Here is a 21,472-nt window from a genome sequence, read left to right on the forward strand (position 1 = left end):
GGGGGAGAGAACATCTTTTCTGTAGGGCAGGCTGCAGCGTATAAAGAGAACTTGAGGTGTTCGTTTACATGAGCTCACTCGAGAGCCCTTTAAAAAAATGCAGCATAATCTTCCTAAATGGGACAAGCTTCACTGAAACTCACAAAATATGAACAAGAAACTTTTTGCAACAATGATGCCCGACTATCATTAGCAAATGAAAAATTCACCACCTATGCACATATTCATACGTTGAAATCCATCTGTCAAGTCACTCTTCAGATTTTCTCCTCAGCAGAGTAAAAAATCATTGCATAAGGCATGTCTTGTTTTCTCTTGCCATTCCTTTTTCTTTTTTTTTTTAAATGTTTCATCTTGCGAGGTTACATCACGCTGTGTAGAATGCCAGGCTGCTTCTCGCATCCAACGGCGCTTACAGTAGATCATTGTGCCTCCACAGCTTGACGCTAACCAAGTGGGGCTGTGACAGCATATGTGTGGGCCGCAAAGCTGGACTGATCGTGAAGCCAGGAACCCGAGTGATCACTCACGTGAATATAGACCACTATTTCCCAACCGACACCAACCCATCACTCATTTCTTTTTTTAATCCAAAGATGACACATCAACAGCGCAGGCATGCGCCATTCGGTCTGCGTAAAAAATACGCTTCGGGAAACGAACATTGGGAGTTTTTTGGCAGACGAACTAGATTATGAGCCACGGTAATAGCAGAGCTGTCACTACCCCTAATCAGTTTGATTAACAAATGAAAAGCTTGGATGATTTGGATCTGACCTTTTGTCGTTCATATTTACGCACACCAAAGCCCGATGCGTTTGTTTATTGCAGATATATTAATGAGGTTTGACGACTATAAATCAGTTGTGAAGAAGCTCCGATGCTGTTATTCCATGTCTTGAACACACACACACACACACACACACACATACTATAAATCAGTTGTGAAGAAGCCCCGATGAACACACACACACACACACACACACACACACACACACACACACACACACACACACACAAAAAAGCTTTGTGGAGGTAAAGTGAGTGCACCAGAGCACAGGTGCAACGTGAAAATGGGGAAGCGCCAGTTGGGCTCATATGTGGCCTGTGACTATTGAAGCAAGCAAATTGAATTTGACATCTCCCTCTCTGTCTGTCTTGTTGACTGTGCGCGTCCGTGCATCAGACTAACGAAAAACCAAATAAGCAACAGACTGCCGCAATGATGCTCACCGTTAGCGCTGCATTTTCAGAGCGCGTGTTCATTATCGTGAAGGACAAAATAACTCTGGTCACGAGTATGTTATTGACAAAACATGTTGGATTCTGAGAGTGGAGTGACAGTGGAAGACAAATATCCTCCCATAAACGTGCATTTTCCCTTTACTGCAGTTTTTACCAAACTCCCAACTGAGACTAACTGAATTAGTAAAGCGTGTCTTCTATTTACCCTGCACACACACATTTATTTGTCGAGGTAGCCAGAGAATGCGCATGCAAGTGCTGAACCGTATATTCAGTCTTCCGAGATGTGACTTCATGCGTTATTTACAGGCCGAACGTTGGTTTACTTTGAGCAGTGCTACATGTTTAATGAAGCATCTGTCGGCCACTTTGAGATGATTTACCTCCGCTCATTTGCAACCAATAAGCACGTGGCCGTGTTTCGAATCAAGCGCAACCTCATCTCCCATGCATGACACACTTATTGTACTGCAGGTGGCGACAGCTGCAGTTCCGTTTGCTTTCCCATCGTCAATGCTTAAATTTTTTTGTTTTTAAATGGTGCAATCGTGACTAAATGATGTTTGTGAGTTGGTACGCTTATGGAAAAGACTTAGCAGAGGGCCTCCTGGGACAATAAAAGCAAAAATGTGCAACGTGAACTACATGTACGCCTGTGGAATAAAATGTTCCAAGTGGGAAATTAGCCTTAACGCTTCATACGAAGACAGATATGCCAACACCTGCTTGTTGAGCCCGCACCTGCCTCTCTCTTTCGTGCTATTTATTTATTTATTTTTGCGGGGCTTGCGGCTTTTAGGTTTTTCTCTTCAGAAAAAAAGGATCTTATTTCTCTACTGCAAATGGATTCTCTTTGGATAAGCCTTACCATGAGTTAGCACCTTATAAGCATGCTAATAAGCATGCTACATGCGATCCATTTTCTCATTTATTATACTGCTCAACATTTCATATTCTATCGATTTTATAGGCTGACATATAAATGCTGCATATTTCTTGCAGGGAACCATTTTTAAAAAAATTATATCACAAGTATATGTTCCAACCAGCCACGAAGAGACTCCCCTCAAGGAGTTACTGTAAGTTACGCCCAATCAAAATCGCAGCATTAGCATATTTTACAGTATCAAGGCTACTAATATGCCAAGGGGACATGCAAACAGAGCTGCAAGGCTTTTTCAACATGATTTACATTCATATCCACATCACCCATACTGATCAGATTATGAAAAAGCATTACTTCAAAAAAGAGATTATATTACTTATAGGTCCACAGAACAGTTCGTGGATATTAGACATGCAGACATATTACACAATAGAAAAGTAAAGCATCCATCCAGCTGGCTACCGTAATTGGAAACAGCATGAAGCATTGCAGCACTAATCATAACAGTCATGAACAAATTTTTAGTATCCATCCATCCGGTTTACATAGGGCTTTTCTCTTCTGAGCTTCACAGTTCAAGTAGAGCCAACTGACTTCAAGCAGGGTACAACCTTCACTGGTTGCCAATCAGTGGCAGGACACATAGGAATGCATGCTAACCACTCATCCACCACCCTTAAGTTCCTTCTTACGGTAACATAACATTTGCTTTGACATTATCGACATGAGAGGTTGCACTCTCGGAAAAAAAAAAACCTAGAGAAAAGTGTACTTGACTTTCATTGGTAAAAAAGGCCACATTTAGAGTCAATAGAGCTGCCCAGGGGCTTGAAAGCTTAAATGCATTCAGTGTGTTCAGGATCCCCAATGACTGCGAGAAACAGCTCTCTCTCTCTCTCTCTCTCTCTCTCTCTCTCTCTCGCTCTCTCTCTCTCTCTCTCTTTCTTTCTTTTTCGGGTGTCCGCCACACAGCCTCTGATATTAGACGTGGGCTACCAGAGGTTGGAAGGCATAGCTCAATGGTGCATAAGCATTGGAATATGTCGGGGGAACGATCCCAGTCGAAAGCAAAACTCATCTGCTCAGATTGCAGCCTGAGACTTGAGTGAGCGTGATGAAAGAGAAAACTGGGAGGAACTGTCTATGGTGCTGATTGGTATCGCGCCCAGCGCCATCAGAACTGTCCATGGTGCTGAACATGACTTCTCTGTTTCTAAAACGCAAACGCGGTTAAACCGTTGCATCATCGCCAAGATTATAAGAATAGGGTGGCAGTCCACACAAAAAAAACCAAACAAACAAAAAACCCAATCAAAATAACGTTCATTAAACTGCATTAGAAGCAGCAGCGTATGAAATGTCAGGTACTTGGGCTTTTTGGGAACTTTTTGATGGAATGTTTTTAGATCCAGATCAATTTGGCCCACGGTTTTAATTCAACAACAACACTTGATCAGATATTTGCTTGTAACATTTTCTAGTCTCAAATGCTTCCCAAAATTTTAGTCTACCCAACTCTACTTTTATTTCTTTTAGCATGCGGCTTAATGCTGCTGTGGAGGGAGCGTGTGTGTGGGGTGAAATCACGCGTGCGTTGATCCGCGCTGCAGTAACGTGCCTCGGCTCCCTCTTGCCAGCCCCGCAGCCTTCTTCTCAATCTGCATTCACGCCGAGGCTGCTTTCACATCCCATTAGGTGTGTAATTCTAAAACGCAACATAGGGAGGCAGTTTTCATTCTTATTTATTTGTATATGGTTTCTGTGCTCGCTTTATTATTATTTTCTTTGTTTGTTTTAAACCATCTTTTTGTTTGTTTTGGACGATCTCGAGCCTGGCTGCGCTCCTCGCGTTGGAAATAAAAAAGGGGGGGAAAAAGCTGCGTGATGCATCGTGGGCTGGGAAACCACTAAACAAGACGGGCATCTGCACCAGGCGCGGAGACGAAAAGATGGTGAGGATGACGATGGCGGCGGCTTCACCAAATTTCGCCTCCGAGTGCTCGACGGCCATGGCGAAGCCTTCTTCCCTCGCGCGCAAGCTCTTCCTATGGCTCTTCATTGCAGTCAACCTCCCCACCAGGTAAGCGAAACGGTATTCTCATTCTTCCCTGTCACTGTGAGCTAGCGTTAGCCTTCGCCTAGCCGACGATGCTACCACCAAATTTAGCCAAATGTCACAACGTCGTTCCCGTTCGTATTCGTGTGTCTAACGTCACTCCGTAACACACCCACACGATGCCCGATAACGTGTTATATATGTGTTATACATGAAAAAAGAAGGATAAATGAGCCTAAAGCCCACATCGAGCGTCATAATCAATATTTAAGGGATATTTTTTTTCGTGATTCGAGGCTGCTGTTAAAATAGCACAGGCGAGCTAAAGGGATGCTACATATAGTGTGCACTAAGCCGTTTGTATGGATCAAGTGTATTTAAGTCAAAAAGCCGCAGGGCTCTTACGAACATGCAACTCTGTGTTAAGAGGGATACAGAAGAAGAAGAGAGAAGAGAGCAGGTTGTGGACGCTCTTTGAAATGTGTTTTTTTTTTTTTTTTTCAAAATGGCAGGCGGTTATTACAGTATTAAGGCACAGCATATCTGCAGAAATCTCTCCTGCAGCTTATACTATCAATGCACTGTGTGCGTTTCCATTGCTGTTGTGCCTGTTCGAACATTATTTATTGGGATAGTTAAGATGGAGGGCCAGAGAACGGATGGTTAGTCGTCTGTTTCGAGACACAGAGGGAGGAAAAAGAATGGAGGCATATCCGCTCTCGGGTCACTCCATTAGGTACACAGGCTCGATACGTTCACTGTCAGAGCTGATTTCAAGATGATTCCTTTACAAAGATTATTCCTTTCTAAATTATATATTGCTTTATTCAATTCGATTTTGATTGGTCTGCAGTGCATCATACTGAGGGGTGTTCATACTTCAATTTCCAGTATGGCATTAATAAAATATTCAGCCAACTATCTATCGACAGTATCTGTCTATTGGTAATCATAGTGCCATACACCGGTTTGAAACAACTTTGTTATACATTCTCATAAATATAGTATGTTCCTCAACCGTGGCCTCTGCTCAAGGATTTACTTTAAAAATTGCTGCGCCATCCAATTAAAGAATGAAACGCCTCACCTCAAATAAATGTCTTGGCAAACAAAATTACTAAAGGGGAAGTCAACAAAAATAATTTGATTTACAAAAATCTGTTCTACGCAGCCCGCTAGTCTAAGCACAGTCTTCTGATTAATATGCTTGTGGAATTTGAATTAACCTGGAAAAAAACTCCCGTCCTTGCCGTTAATGGGAGATGACATCACAGTTGCTCAGGCCTCAGAGATGAGCCTCAAGTCAGCAACTTTCAGCTAACTTTGGACTCCTCTGCTAGAGGCGAATTTTGTTTGTTACCGCTACGACAGGTAGCAGCGATCGGGGCCGAGTCAAGTTATTAGCATTAAGCTAACGTTAGATTGAACTGCCAGCTTCCACAGCGACACATTATGTCAACCACAAAAATGAGCAGATTTCATTTATCAGTCTGAAAGTGTTAATCAAAAATTAACTTTTTTTGGGGGGGGGGGGATTTTGATTGGATCTTGTTTGTGTAAGCATATGACATGTGGCCTGTGGGGGTAAATCAGTCAATGTGACGATTACCGCCTTGCTGCTGTTATTGTTTGAATATGTTCATGTGATTGCACTAGTTAATTTGTGTAGTGATTAAACTTTGTCATCGACTCAAACAGCATCTGTTTTCTTCAGCAGCAACACTGAAAATCTAAAGATTAGATTCATTGTATGTGACACTCAAATAAGACGTTTTTCTCAAGGCTCCAGGTCCGCTTTCGTAATATGCTACTTTGTGACTCATTGGCAGTTACTATATGTTGTGAGGTCTGATTGCATCACTCAGCATGAAACGACACGAGTACTGTTTCACAGCAAAGTGACCACAGGGTCCAACTTGGAAATACGTGATGCCATTTGGAATGCAGAAATTAAGGAAGGCCTCAGAGTAAGCAAAGATGCTATAACGCATTACTTCAGTTCTCCTGTCAGTTCAACAAACGTGACTTGTGTTGCCGGCTACATTTAACAGAAATGTTTTGCAAGGCTGTTTCAGAAAACATTCACTTGGATACTGTTGTTGCTCGAAAACGTGCTATCTTTGAGTTTTGAAAGGTATGCCATTTTACCCCCAAAATTGTTTTGTGTTTTTAAAACAAGTTTACTTGGCAAGTGTTCTTACTTGATATCACGGAGGAGTCGCATGCAAGTAGTCGGTGGAAACAAATTGGTATAGGTACGTCACAAGTAATTATGGAGTCGTCCAATTCATTCTCTTGAATTGGAAACCCCAATTGCATGGCTCCATTGATAGCGGTTGAAAAGTCGTGTCAAGACGCCCAATTTTGAAACACTGTGATTATGATCTGCATTTCTTGATGCTCACTATGTAGATGTCAGATTTCACATTTTCCCGTTTCAACGGGACAAAAAAAAAAGGGGAGGCGAAGCTGCCACTTTGCTTCCATTTGAGAGAGTCTGTTGTATTCATCACCAAGGTATTGAGGTCAGAATCATTTCAGATTGGAGGGTCGGAGGTGGCCGCAGAGCTGGCCTGTGCTCACCCCAGTTGGCATGGCGATCACGCCAAAGTGAGACCAGAGGAGGCGACTGCACGTCACAGGCTTCGTTTTCTCGCCTGTGTCGGTCCCTGCTGTCGCTGACCCTCTTAGTTCTGTCTTGAATTTAGGCGCACATTTGTTTGCATTGTTAAAATATATTCACACCACATTTGTTTCAGAGCATTTTGATAGCCACGACACCTAAAAGGAAATCATTCAAAGATGTATGCCCTTCGTAGGTTGTAAGTTTTTGTCAATTTTTATCGACCTTCCAAATTGTCTGACTTTTGCCGACCGATCTTCCACTGTATAGTTTGTGACTTTCCTAAACGTTCTTTTCTCGCACTGTCGTCCTATCAATACGCTCTTTTCGATCTCATTATGTTGTGCCGAATGAAGTGTCGGTTGAACGCATGCGATCCGGTTTCAGTTGAACCCATAAACGGCCCTGCTTTCCCTGCCAGAGGTCACTTCAGAATATAACAGCACTGACCCACTTGAAAATCCTTTCGCTGTCTTGTGCATGGTCACACAGTTTTGTTTTTTTTTGTCTTATGAAGTAGCTTTTTTTTCTTTTTTGTCTAAAAAGTAGCATCAGATGGATTTTGATTTTTGTGACTCACTAAAAAGTGGCTAATGGCGCTGTGTAGGAGGACTGTGGTCACTGCCTGACATCCAAAGCGGGGGCTGTTGTTTTGCTTCATGGGCGTAGAACTAATTTCATGTTGAGCGGCGATAAGCACAAACGTTCATTTGAGTTGGGTACGTTTATTAGCCATGGTGCGAGTAAAACATGCAAACGCATGCTTGTATTGTCTCACTGAGGGATGCTCATGTGGATGCTAATGGACAACACTCATGATATTGTGATCATCTTTATGGATGGAGCTTGGCTTGATGCGAAACGCGGCCATCGCTTTAGTTGAGATGAGTCCGCCGTTTTTTTTTTTCAGTGCAGAGCCAATGCAATTTCTTCTTGACATGCGATGAGAAATACGGAAAGCTTTGAAGGAGATATTTCAACCCAACGCTGTTCGTTGAGCGCTCACAGACGTGCACATGCATATGCATGAAAAACAAACTTTGGCTCGGGCGTCTCAGCGGACCTTCAGGTACTCAATTAGCAGGCAAGACCACAGATCTGCGTGTGCTGAAGAACACGTGGCTGTTCCCTTTGATCTGCATACATCTGGAGCTTTTCCACGTACACTGAGATGCAGTGGAACCTCTCATATCACACTCTCCTGTGGTCGCACAATTCAGAATTGGACCAACAATAATTGAAAGCCGACACCAGTAAAGTCACTCGAAACTGTTGGAAACAGCATTGCGGGCCTAAAAGGATTATGTCTGAATCTGGTTTGCTTTTTCTTTGGCTTTTTGTGACCCTCATCGCTAAAAAGCCTGAAAAAAGAGTGCTGAAGGAAAATAAGAACATGAAAAGATTAAAAGAATATACTGCACATTTGTTCTTATGCTTCTGAAACAACATGTTATACATGCATACATACATACATACATACAAGTGGCTAACTAGCTGTGCTAACTCATTTTTGCACTGTAAATCCAAACTTGAATTTGGATCCTTTCTTTGTACTACCCGGGGTAGACATTTTCCAAAGAGGCCACCTGAGTAATATAATTCAGATTTAATGTTTGGGCCGGGACGTCCAAGTGGAAATGGATGGCGCATGATGGCTCTTTTAGGCAATCTAAGGAAAAGTGCAGGTCAAACTCTTATTCCTGGCTCTCAGCCTGGGAACATGAGAAAGCTATCAGATCTGTGAACCTGCCCCCCCCCCCCCTTTTTCATCCTTTATTATTTTATCCACAAGCCTTGTTTCCGCTCATCGCCCTCAAAGCCTTGCTAAAAGAAAGCTCAGAGCTTGTTCAAGACTGCTCCTGTGTGCTGCGGGCCACCTCCCCAATCTATAGCGATGCTTTCCGGAGGTGGACCATCTCTGCACTATATTGGAATTCTATTTCGGGCAACTGCGTGTGTGTGGATGTGTGTGTCTTTGTCTTTGTATGCCCACATTTTCCCCTTCGGCCTTCGTGTTGTTTCGACTGCTTGACCCTATTCTGCATGCAGCGCCGGGATGGTTTTCAGATAGCTCACATTCACTAATGTGATCTTTAAGCGTACGCATAAACTAAACTTAAATGTTTGATGGACCTTTGTTTTGTTTTTTTTTTTTTTTTTTTTTTGGCGTACGCATAAACTAAACTTGAATGTTTGATGGACCTTTGTTTTGTTTTTTTGTTTTTTTTAGTCCTATCCCTTGGTGACAGTCATGGTCAAGGGCTCTTGAAATGTTATTCGCAAGGTGAAGAAGCCTATTTGAGAAAATTGTCATGTGGCAAGACTCCCAGAAGTCTGGAAGCCCTCAAAGCATCTTTAGGACATGACAAATATTTCAGTCTTCCAGTAGAGTCAGTGTGTGTGTTTCTGTCATAAGTTACACCCTTAGGCACACAAGCAAGTGCTGCGTCGTTACTGCAATTCACTAGATACTGTCCGGGTTATCCAAAAGCTGAAGCGGTTCAGAGAACGGATGACCGGGATGTGTCATGCATTCTTTCTCCGCATTGCAGCTCCTTCCAGACCGATGACGACGACGAGGTGTCCAACAAGACATGGGTCCTGACCCCAAAGGTGTACGAGAGTGACGTCACACACATCCTCAATGGCCTACTAGACGGATATGACAACAAACTCAGGCCCGACATCGGAGGTAGACGCTTATTCCAAAACATTTATTTCTTGGATTTTTGAGTACCAATTTTTGCTGCAAAAACGTAATCGCTCAATCGCGTTCGGGAAATCGAAAGTGGGTTTTCATATCTTCAACAGTCATTGTGAAAGAAAGTAACAAAAGGCGGACTTTTGTACGTGGCTGCGACATGGTTGACAAGGCCTTGTAATACTTCATATTTTTAGATGTAAGGCAAGCGGCTTTCTTCCTTCACGATGACAGCTGGGTGGGGCTCTCCCGTCCACAAGTGTACATCCATCACCTTGTCATCTGAACGGATCACAATAGGGCGTGTTGTTGTTCAGTACCTGAGTACACATGATTGATGAGGCCATATATCTTGGAGAAATGGCCCGTTTGTCACATCCTCTTATATAATGCTATGCACTCTTCTCTAACGTGGCTGGACTGCATCCACAACTAATATGTATACATAATTTCTTTGTAATAGCTGGTATACAAATCTTACCAGATGAACAGCGGTGACAGAAAATGAATGGATTGCCCCTACATGAGCCTCCTGAAGATTAACACTTTTCCCTTTCAGTGTTCTTGCTACTTTGAGCTATTAACATGCACACCTGCCTAATAAATCTTTGGTCTCAATGACGTGGCAGAAATATGACGCCATTCGTCATTCCATAGAAGCTGTCCAAAGATGGCGCGTCGTAAAGGAATGCTAATAAGCCAGTCCCCCGACACACCACAGCTCCTGAATCCAATGCATATGAAAGTGTAAGAAATCATCTTGGAAAAACAAGCAATCCATGCTGCTTGGTTTTATGCATGATGCCATAATCAAACAAACTAAGCACTGAAAGTCGGCTGGAGGCATCCAGGGAGGCTCGCTAAAACAATTTGTTGCATAAGCAGACCTCTGGTTTATCTCCGGTTTATCATACAGATTAAGGCGATCAATATGTTGCCGGTAACAACAAACACAATCTATCAATCGAAGTGTCCTCAGTTCTTTGGCTGGCAGCAAAAATTCAGAATTACAGACGCATACACGGAGCAACACTGCAGCATCTGTCTGACCAAACATGCGGAGGTGAAGGGACCGAAGCATTGAAAGGTTCTGTTCCACGCTGACGGCTATGCGGTTGGTTGCCGGATTTGAAACAGCAACCCCAATCCTTTTCCAAACCAAGTGACTGGAGCTGTGGTGTTCCATTAAACAAGTTCACCATATTGCTTTCATCCTTGAAATGGCTCGAATGTTTTTGCACGGTGTCAGCACCTTGGTGGCACGGCCATATATAAAGTTCACCCGCCTGATTTTATTAACAAACTTATGTACAGTTCTCTGACAGGGTCTTTTTTAAATATGCTTTTGAGCATGAGAGATTTCATGAAGGGCTTCATCTTTTTTTTCCAGACTTTATAGGCGCCTAGGCTTTCAAATTCAACAGCATGACAGATCTGCGTTGAGTGGCTGCATCAGCCCACAGCAACACAAAGTCTCTTTGCGGCCGGCTGCCACCGCCATAACCGAGCGTCGTCTTCAAATGGGCTCTGATCTCCCTCTCGCACCTTGCGCTACTCCAACGCCTGCTGTCAAAATTTCACAAGATATCGGAGGGTTATAATTAGCTGGCTATACTGTAATCTACCAACAGCCAAACAAGTCACCAGCCATGCACTGCACCGAGCAAAGATGTTCTTCGCCAACCATTTAATGCATCAGAATGATGTAGATTGATTTGAATCCCTAATTGGACCTTAGGCTTCTTCTGAAATGGAGCTACAGAAGCACTAGAGAGGACCTTTAGATACATCCGATGAAATACTCCAGGTGTTGTGTCAGGTGTCGCGTTTGTATGTGCGGTGGGTTTAACCAAGCGGATTTTGATATCAATGAATTTCGCTGTACTTATTGTTAATGAAGGACAAAAACACAAAATCTCAAATGTTTTGGTCATCTGGGCTTTGGGAACTAGGGCTCAGCGAATTATAATTGCTTGCGTGGGTTTTCTACGGACACTCCGCTTTTGTCCCACATTCCAAAAACGTGTATCAAAAGTTAATTGACGACTCTCAATTGCCCTCCGGTGTTAATATGAGTGTGAATTAGTCTCAACATGCCCCGCGATTGGCTGGTGGATCGGGCCGATTGTCCAAGGTCCGCTAGAGTAGGCTCTGGCTCACCCGTGACCCGAGTCAGGATAAGTGCTTTTGAAGATGGATGGATGTAATGTTTGTATGCTACTTTATCTGTCTACAGTTCAGTCGGTCCTCTTTTGGCATAATTTGCAATATTTCTCGGCAACTGTGCTTTTTAGGACAGCTTTCCAGTTGGCTCATCTTCAATAAGCAACGCCCACTTTGGACTATTCATTCGTTTTCTGTGGATTTGAAGCCCTCATGCGTGACTGTTAGAGGAATCTATGGGCGAAATTGTATCATGTTTAAAGTCTCGTTTGATCTGGGCACGTCAAAGCATCTGGGTGCGTTATCAGCACCCCCAAATTCCTTTTCAGAAGGTGCCGGCCATTTGGGCTGGGGGCTGTTGCAGCCCACACCACAATCAACACATCAAAGCGGGTGGGCAATCAGAGGAGATCAGATCCGGTCACAAAGGGGGAGCGAGTAATTTGGGAACAGCGGTCGAACAACAAAAGACGATTTGAGAACACCCGTCGCGCCCAGGCGACATTTGTCATCCGCAAAGTCCGCGATATGTTGATACAGTGTAGACCAGACCGAAAGGCGCCAACGTGCCGGTGGTTCAAAGCTCATACCCAGGTAACCAATCACTACCGAGGGGCCGGACCAGGGGTACGGTATGCAAATATCGGGGGCAATGATTTTCTTGTATTTGCATATGTCACAAATAAATGTCCGAACTCGAGGAGGGGGGGCTCTGAGCGTGATCACGGAGCAACTAAACCGTCGTTCGCTCTCAGAGATCCGCTTCCGTCGATATTGAAGACAATTTTCCTGTGTGCCGAGTCGTTTCTTTAACCTTGTCCGAGAAAATCTCTGACAGTGACTTGATGGGAATCCAGCCTGTGGTCAATATTTTGTGGCTCTACGTGCTTATGAAACATTCATGGACATTCATGAAATAACCCATTACATGTATGTCACAGAAGACGCATGCTGGGTGATCGTGCATGTCCTGCGATGCACTTGACGTGTATGTCTGGGAGTGACATGAAAAATGAATGCCAACCAGCAGCACTCAATATAAGCGGCATGTCTGTTGAGAAGGCCAGCCCGTATCTCTACCTGAACCCTCTTAGACGTCACGCTCAGTCAGCCGTTACGAGTTCGATAGCACCGTATGGCACCGCTGACTCACATCATCTGATGCAATATGGACATCTATGTGACACTAACATGTCTTGTTTTCTCATATCTCACATGTCCACAAATCAACAGACTGCTTGCGTCCATGTGTGTGTCACTGCACTGAGCAGACGGAAAGTGTATCAGTGTATCAGATATAGATATACTGAATATACCGGTACTTGCAATATTACACATAAAGATCTGGCCTAAAAGTGCATTTCGGCGCGGGGATAGCGAGGGCAAAGACCTGCACTACTCCTCATCACGGTGGCCTCATAGGGCTCAGCGGTACAGAAAAAGGAACGGAGTGCATGTTGCAGAGTGCATATAAGACGGGAGGTTCGCTTTTAATAAACTCTACTGTCCACTGATATTGCCCAAAGACTCTTAAATATGCTCCCATTTTGTCCTGTTCTACATTAAATGCAAGCCCATACATCCAGATTCGTCTGGAAATGCTTTGTATTTAAACACGGTTGCCAAATCAAGTGTAATGACTCATTTTAACAATCCTCATGCTTGTTGTTGCAGTTAAACCGACAGTGATCCACACAGACATGTTCGTCAACAGCATCGGTCCAGTGAATGCCATCAATATGGTAAGTAGCCCAGAATGCGCTCTTAATGTGTCAATGTTAAGATTGAACTGTCTGATCTCGCGTTGAGAAAGAATATCAATGACTAAAATGTGTGCTCACCCCGTCTCCGCCTTGTGGGGGAGGCCAGAGCGTAATGATGGGGTGCTTTCGGTCTCTGTACAGCTGGCAGGCAATCGACGTGTTGCTCCAGCACACCCCAGCATCGCAGCTGTGGGCTTTCGGGGCTTTTATTCTAATCTTTATGTCGCACACTAACACAGCTTTGCTGTCGATCAGCGGATGAAACAGCTGCACCAGGCCTTTGCCCCGCACTGGATAAACTATTTAGCGGTTCTCACTCCAGACAGCTTATAACACCTCATCCATACAGAGCCCTTGGCGAATATCATAAAGCATCTTTTGAATAGGTGCTCTTGTGTTATTTGGTTCATTGCCAATCATTTCAAATCAACATTTTCGGAAAAAAAAAACGTCTTCGTTTTGAAATGAAACTCCCCGAAATAAGCACATGGTGCTTGTCTGATTATGATTAATGACAACTCGGATAACATGACCGTACAGACACTTGAACCAAAGTTGAACTGGAACAACAAAAAAAAGAATGACCCCTACAGATTCTAAACTGTTTTCTAACATGTCACTATTCGATCACGTGTGTGTAAGACTAAATTTGAACACCCCACACAGAACCAGCGGATGCTGTATTTCTTCTCTGCTGTTCATATTTGATAAAAACACCCAGTCATCGATAGCGGTCACAGTGAGGTATTGATTTGGATTGGCTGTGTTAGAGCCCGCCGTTGGTGCTCGCATCGGGGCATCCTTGTGTGTGTGCGCGTGTGTGTGTGTGAGGGTGCCGCGCTGACACGAAAGGTTGATGGATTGCCTCACATCCATATGTAATCAGCCACGGGCCCTCTGGTTCACACGGTAACGTGACGAATGCGGGAGCTTTGTAGGTATTGTGAAGCACGGCGAAAAGACAGATGGCACCGGGTTGGTGATTTCATGTTCTTAATTATGCAATGTGAATCCACGGGAAATATGGCAAAGACCCATGCTATCTGATTATGCGCGAGGTAAAGGATGGGACGCTTTAAAAGGAGGCTTGGAAGACAACGCTGACATTCTCTGACAACACGAATCTGACTTCTGACCCTGTTGTCAAATGTTCATATTGGACACGATTGGACAGAAGTGGACATAAGGATCTAGTTAGATGACTGTCGAGTCGAATCATGTCACAAAGCAGTCAAATCTTTGTCAAGTGAATTGGCTTCGATTAGAAATCTTTGAAGGTAAGTGCTTCAAAATGTGTGAAAAAACGGAGACCTATTTAGTCCTGAATCCAGGTCGATATCGAAAACTGAGGCCTTTGGCTTAGCCCCAAAACACACGGCACTTGGCAGAGGTTTTTTTAGCACTTGTTTGGAACTCTTGGAATAGGTTTGGGCTTTATTTTTGAGTTCGGCTTTATGGCCTCTTGTACACAAATGCCCCCGCTTATTTCTTTCCTGCTGTACTTTACTTGAAAGCTCGGGGCTCAACCGCTGCGAGTAACTAACTCAGTAAGAAAAGAGTGATAGTTCCATTTCAATGAGCTTCCTCCACTTTTATTTCTCCATTACGCCCAGGCTTCTGTCAGCTGGATTTTCATTTGTCTGACTTTCTTAGCTTGCTCTCAAAGGGACTGAAAAGAAGACGGGAGATTTTGGTCCAGCTCGTAATGAGGTTTCAGAGTACTTGAGCCAAAAAATGAGAGCCATTAGTTGATCATTGGCCCATTCATTTTAAGGTTGAGGGAGTCAAAATGTTCCTCTTCAGTATTGGAGGATTAAAAAGAAAAAAGATCTATTGATTTGAGCACAGTTCCTATATGAAAAATGACCCACTGATACCTTCAGGCAGATAAGAGGCCAAAAGTATTGTATGTTGTCAGTTAAGTGAAGATACTATGAGTGTTTTTGAAGACAGTCCACCCTATTTATTTTTTATTTTTTTGCCAGGAATACACCATCGACATCTTTTTCGCCCAGACCTGGTATGACAGACGGTTAAAGTTCAACAGCACGATGAAGGTTCTGCGTCTCAACAGCAACATGGTTGGGAAGATCTGGATTCCCGACACGTTTTTTCGCAATTCGAAGAAGGCCGACGCCCACTGGATCACAACACCCAATCGCATGCTTCGGATCTGGAACGACGGGCGAATCCTCTACACGCTCAGGTACGAAGTCAGGGTTGACCCTGGTTATTCAACCGAATTTAGATGAATATATCAAATTAAAAAGAATGTCATGAGCTCAAAAATTCTGTTCAATACGAGCATCACCCGAAAAGAATGTGGGATTAAATGAGAATGGTGCTTTGAAAATAAAATGACATCGATCGAGCATATTATGCCTTTTCTTACTGTCCTAAATGCAGCAGATGCTTTCTCCAGACGCCACTATACATCTCGAGAGATAATAAGAAAGAAACTAAAGTCCATCGGACTCAATCAAGTCATGATTGATGTTCTTCTATGCAGAACACTGGCTCGCCACTTCATTAATTTGGAGTAACTCGTTATGCAAGCGCTAGTTAATTAGGATGACCGCTGTGCTGCGCGCGACAATGATACACGACAATAGCATCCCCCCGCGGATGAGCAAAGTCACTTGAGGTCATTCCCTTATTAACAGTAAGTTTAATGACTTTAATGATTTCAAGGTCCCTCAAGTGTGAAAAGTGGTGATAGGACAGGTGTGCGGCGGTGAAGATCAACATCTATTTGTTTTGATAAACAACGGCTTTAAAGCTCGTACTGGGACTGTACAGTGTCGTGTCTCTGCAGGTTGACCATCGATGCCGAATGCCAGCTGAAACTGAACAACTTCCCAATGGACGAGCACTCGTGTCCTCTGGAGTTTTCAAGCTGTAAGTGTGGACATAAATTAGGCTCACCGCTGCATGACTACAACTCAATTTACATGGTTAACATAAAAGCAATATACTGTATAGTTGCAATGGCTAAATCAAATTCGTTCCATCTTGGCCCGTGTACCATACCGTCATGCATTTTGTGTAAACCAACGTACTGAACAGTGGTGGGGGATTGGGGGGGTGGGCGGTAGTTCAGTAAATTGTGCCGGCCCATAATTCGTTATTCGCCAGCGGCTGGCCCACCCAGCCGTCATTGTCAGTCCGTTCTTTTAACCGCGCATCCGTCATCGTGAAATAGTTGGTCACCGCTATTTTAGGTCCATTAATTAAAAAATATATATATATTTACAAGGGTAATAGCCGTGGTGGCCGTATCAAGAAATTTGAACATATTGATACAATGTAAACTAAATGCTAAAAATAATTTCCCCATAATGCCACAGGGTATTGATTTGCACATGAGCTAGTCAATACTTTGTGGCAGTATGTTGCGAACAATCATTTCATCAATTATTGTATTCATCCATCGATTCATGTGGAGCTTATGTGGACTCCACTCCCCCCCCCCCTCCCCAAAATTGTTTTTGGTTCCTCATGCATTCAGACTAAAATATGATGTCTATTAAAGTTGTAACAGGAAAGTCCTGGCTTTCATAGTGTGTGTTGGCAAACGGTAAACTCATTGAATAAAACATTTTTAAAAACCAAAAGGAAAAGATGGACTTCATTTCCCAAACATTACTTTGCTGAGGAAATTTCAAAAGTGCCACAAGTTGAAATGCTTCACTGGCCACACGGGAAGAGTGGAAGAGGGGTAAAGTTATGCTAATGAGGTCTCTATGGATCTACAGAGAGAAGCGCCATGGGATCGGTCTCCCGGGAAAAGGCTTTGTAAATACCTCCAAAAGCAACAAGAGAAGAGAAACTAGCGTGTGCCTAAATATGGAAGCAGAGCGCCCTTCATTTCAGTAGGATGAAGCCTGTCGATCCTTCAAACATATCTTTTGGCACCAATGCACTTGTGGTCGATGGTCAGCCAGCAAGTCTTCCTGTGCTGGCCTCGACACTATCACTGACCTACATTTGCAACCTAAATTCTAACATGTGTCGCATTAAATTGTACTCACTTACTCCCACAAGTCGATGCGCTACATTTCTTTCGTGTGTGTCTTGGCTGCACTGCTTCTGGTGCTTCACTCTGAATCGAAGCTATTTTGTCTAATCAGATTTTAGCCTCTATGTACTGCCACGTCAAGCTAATCGGTATCGGAGTCAGTAGTAGTGGCCAATGTAACTTCAAACTGGCAATGGGACTGTTCCAACCGATCAAGAATTCAAATTCGTCCTCACGTGGCTGGCTGGCCCTCGACTACATCAGCATTTTTATTTTCCATTCCCCAGTGGGTTGGTCAGAACAAAACTAGTTTCAACCCCCCCCCCAAATGTTTTTGTAATGTTATTGTATTCATACAATAAAGAATCAGCATGTGACTGTACTTTTGTATAGTCGTGATGGTTTCTGTAACTGTGATGCAACAGTGGTGGTATTAAGATGTGGATTAAGTCGAGTAAATCCTAACTGAAGGCCTAGGTACCAAATGCTCTCGACACACACACACTCAGTTATGCCATTGGCATATTTGACAACAGTCAAGTCAGAGAAAGTTTCTCGTTTCGAAGAGAATCAATCATCGTCGCCAGTTGAGGAGCAGGCCGCCTGCTGGGCTGGCTTTAATGTGGCAAGCGGGTACATCCGCGCATCTCACAGCATTACTGCATGCCTGAAAGCGCCTAACTCATGAAGCTATTTCGACAAGTACAAATATGCTGGACCGAAGCCACCAGCAGCCTGAGGGCAGCCTCCGATGGGAATCTGAACAGAATCGTTACTCCCAGTAAATGTTATTTTAATTAACCTTGATTTCACAAAGAAACATGACATGCAGGACTCTTAGGTCATCAATTTTTGGAAAAGAATGTTTTGTAAGATTGCAGACTTTCCTGTGATAAAACAGGTCATGAGTGCTTTGGCTATACGGTATCTTGAATTGCAAGAGTGAGCAAGTCTACCGAGGGAACTCCTTTAAGGGATGAAATGTTTGTTACGCGCGGTTATAGTTGGCCTCAGCTAATCCCCTGTGCTTCTCGTCCTCCTCCTCGTCTCCCTCCCGCACAGACGGCTACCCCAAGGAGGAGATTGTGTACAAGTGGAAGAGGAGCTCAGTTGAAGTTGGAGACATCCGCTCTTGGAGACTTTACCAGTTCTCCTTTGTGGGCCTGAGGAACACCTCGGAAATTGTCAGGACTGTCTCAGGTAAGACCACTTCTGGGCAATCCTTTCTTGTATATGTAGGTCTCATTTTGTGCTATGAAACCTTTTGTTCCGAAAGAAAAAAACTGGCGCACACCCGTACCTCTCATATTGTGGGGACATTTGTATTGGGCCACACACAAGAGAAATATTAGGATGAGCCGCTTTGTTACGTGATTTGTCTGGAGTGTCTTTGTAGAACATGTGAAGTCCGGATTGGATTTTACATGACATTCATGGACAGAACATTTAATCTGATGTGGGCAGGAGGTGTGGAGCATTGTGGGCATCATCCCTTTTGCGTAATATCTGACACGAACATTTTAAAAAAGGCCTCATCACAATCGTCTGGCCCACACAGACGACGCATGTCCAAGTTTGCTATTTAATTAGTAAAATGGGATTTTTTTTCTGGGGTCATTTTTTTCCGACAAAAAAAAAAAGTATTGCCACTTTGGTATAGGTGATTTTAGGAAAGTGAACACGGTGGAGGCACTCTATTATTGCAGTTACAATAAGGTAAGGTTGTACAATTGGAGGCCTGACTGAGCTGGGAAACCTTGATAATTAAAAGTCAGGATCCAGGGGCTGCGACGACAGAGGCAAAGAATGAATTGGACAGAAAAAAAAAATCAGACTATTGTTGAAGCTGCAACTAAGCAGATTTCAAAATAACATAACCCAGTGCCGAAATATGGATGGATGGAACCAAAGAACATTTTTTGTGGGCCGTTACAATTAAATATGTAATTAATAAGTTGGCTGTGCTCTTTTTTCTTTTTTAGATGCTTTCATGTTTACATCACAATCACGCTAAGTAACTTGGTAAAAAGTAAGGATATACATAAAGGTTAGTTAATGAGATGAAAACAGATTTTTTTTTTTTTTTTTTTTTTTGCACATACAACAAATATTATACACTAGCAAATGATGACTAAATATGGAATTGAGAAAAAGTGCCATAAACGGTAGCTTCTGAATTGGTCTGGGAGTGTCATGCGCTTCATCGTATTTTACGAGTTGAGTGGAGCAGCCCTCTTATGTGGAGCATCAAGCTTTGTTTTGGAGTGTTGGCTAAGAGGTTGATTGCGACTAGGCCTGTCAGATAGTCCAGTGCTACATGTATGGCGACATACAAAAACGTACAAATCCTAAATCGGCCACTTGCATCCACATTTAAAGGTATGGTGAGACAATGGAGTATGCTTGAACTATAAGAGCTGCGAAAAAATAAAAAAACATTTGAAACTTCTGCATTTAATCAAAAGTATTTCGAAGTGACATCATGAAAAGGCAATCTGTGTAGGCGGATTACATGTGATGAAGACTTCGGAGCACGCCTCTCTGATCTGGTTTGTTATTTCCGCCAACAGCCAACCCGCCATCTGCTCTCTTGTCAGCGCGGAGAACCTTGACTGCGGTTGAGAGACCCCTTGTCTCATTTTGCAGTCACTTTGGGTTTCTGACCTGCTGCCAGTTGGGCGAGCACAACATCTGCCTCAACGAGCAGTCTGTTAATAGAGAGTCTGGCCACCACCAAGCGCACCCTATGCATTTGGCGAGAGCTGCAGAAATGGGATGAAAATAGGTTGTTTATGGATGGAACGCAAAATCTGTCTTGATTTATTTATTTCTTTTTTTCCAGAGGTGTATTCAAGGACACGTTGAAAGTTTGAAGATTATTCCTTTTCAGGTCCTTTTGCTGTGTTCGAATGAGGCAGGCAAGGCAAGTGGAAGTAACGTTAATGCAAGCAGACAAGCAGGCAGGTGAACCGGCTTCAGCCAGAGGAGGTCATTCGGGCTCATTTTTGGAAAGAGCAACATGACTGTGATCAGATTGGTTCTCCAAAAAAAGTGCGACGACCGAAGCGCGCTTTGAAAAAGATCAAATGATTTTATGATGAAATGGATGCTTTGGGAATTGACATGCCATCTGCTGCTCTTGACGTACCTTTTTAATGAAGGCGGCGTCTGCTTTTATTGGATTCCGCACTTGCCCTGCTCAGCCAGTGTCCAAAGACGTGGTCTGGCAACATGTCACTTTGCATCAAGACTGCCTGCGCTGCCTGCAAGCCTATACCGGCATTTATCAACACACACACACACTCACTCACACACTGCCACAGTTACAAGGGAACGCGGAAATATTAGGATGGAATTAGATTTTAGCTTGGCTAGTTTGAGCGTGCGCAAAATTGTTGTTGTCCGACATCTCGACACGTGCCGTGTTCAAACGCGCAGTTTAAACTCAAGCAGCTGGAGCAATCCGCCTATTTAGATTATCTTATGCTTGTTCAAACTGTGCAAAAGGATGGCGGACACATTATAGATATTAAATAAATAAATGGCCGAACGTTATTTCCAGTGCTTTCATGTTACGCTTCCATTACTCAGATCCACAGCGAGGTCTCACCATATCTGTGAGTCATAGTTCCAGCACAAATTAGCGGGAAAAAAAAAAAATAAAAATCTTAGATGGATGTCCCGAAGGCTTTTCCGTCCAAGCATCAAGGAGAGCCATGTCATTTCCCAACTGATTGTGTCTCGTTCACTAGTTATTCTCGCTCTTCTTCATAATGAGTCATGAAATTTTTTTAATTCAAGCAGCACGATCGGGTCGCAAACCCACATTGTGTGAATGCACTTCAATGTGTATACACACAATCGTGCACGTTTCAATGAGCCTGTTGGTCTGTTCGTGATGTATAGAAACCTATTCTTAGCTTGACCTTCCGGAAGCCGTGCCGTGCAGCCTTGTTGTCTGTGTTCGTCCGCCTGTGTGATTCAGCTTGAGTCGAAAAAGCCCCGAGACACATCAGT

General features: G+C 43.5%; 1 protein-coding gene across 4 annotated transcripts in view; it reads left to right on the forward strand.

Moving 5' to 3' along the window:
* Nucleotides 1-21,472, forward strand: part of gabrg2 (gamma-aminobutyric acid type A receptor subunit gamma2) — a 39,095-nt gene that overhangs the window by 1,927 nt on the left and 15,696 nt on the right. For 2 of the 4 annotated variants that reach the window (XM_019873438.1, XM_019873441.1), the window contains exons 1-6: nucleotides 3,591-4,211; nucleotides 9,363-9,502; nucleotides 13,349-13,416; nucleotides 15,423-15,643; nucleotides 16,253-16,335; nucleotides 18,518-18,655. In XM_019873438.1, coding sequence (XP_019728997.1) covers nucleotides 4,081-4,211; nucleotides 9,363-9,502; nucleotides 13,349-13,416; nucleotides 15,423-15,643; nucleotides 16,253-16,335; nucleotides 18,518-18,655 — 781 coding nt within the window. In that variant the 5' untranslated portion in view covers nucleotides 3,591-4,080. Of the gene's footprint in view, nucleotides 1-3,589; nucleotides 4,212-9,362; nucleotides 9,503-13,348; nucleotides 13,417-15,422; nucleotides 15,644-16,252; nucleotides 16,336-18,517; nucleotides 18,656-21,472 lie in introns of those variants that run through there. The other 2 variants (XM_019873439.1, XM_019873440.1) reach the window with 2 other exon arrangements.

This window comes from Hippocampus comes, unplaced genomic scaffold (assembly GCF_001891065.2).
Source record: "Hippocampus comes isolate QL1 unplaced genomic scaffold, H_comes_QL1_v1.1 scaffold59, whole genome shotgun sequence".
In the NCBI taxonomy this organism is placed as follows: Eukaryota; Metazoa; Chordata; class Actinopteri; order Syngnathiformes; family Syngnathidae; genus Hippocampus; species Hippocampus comes.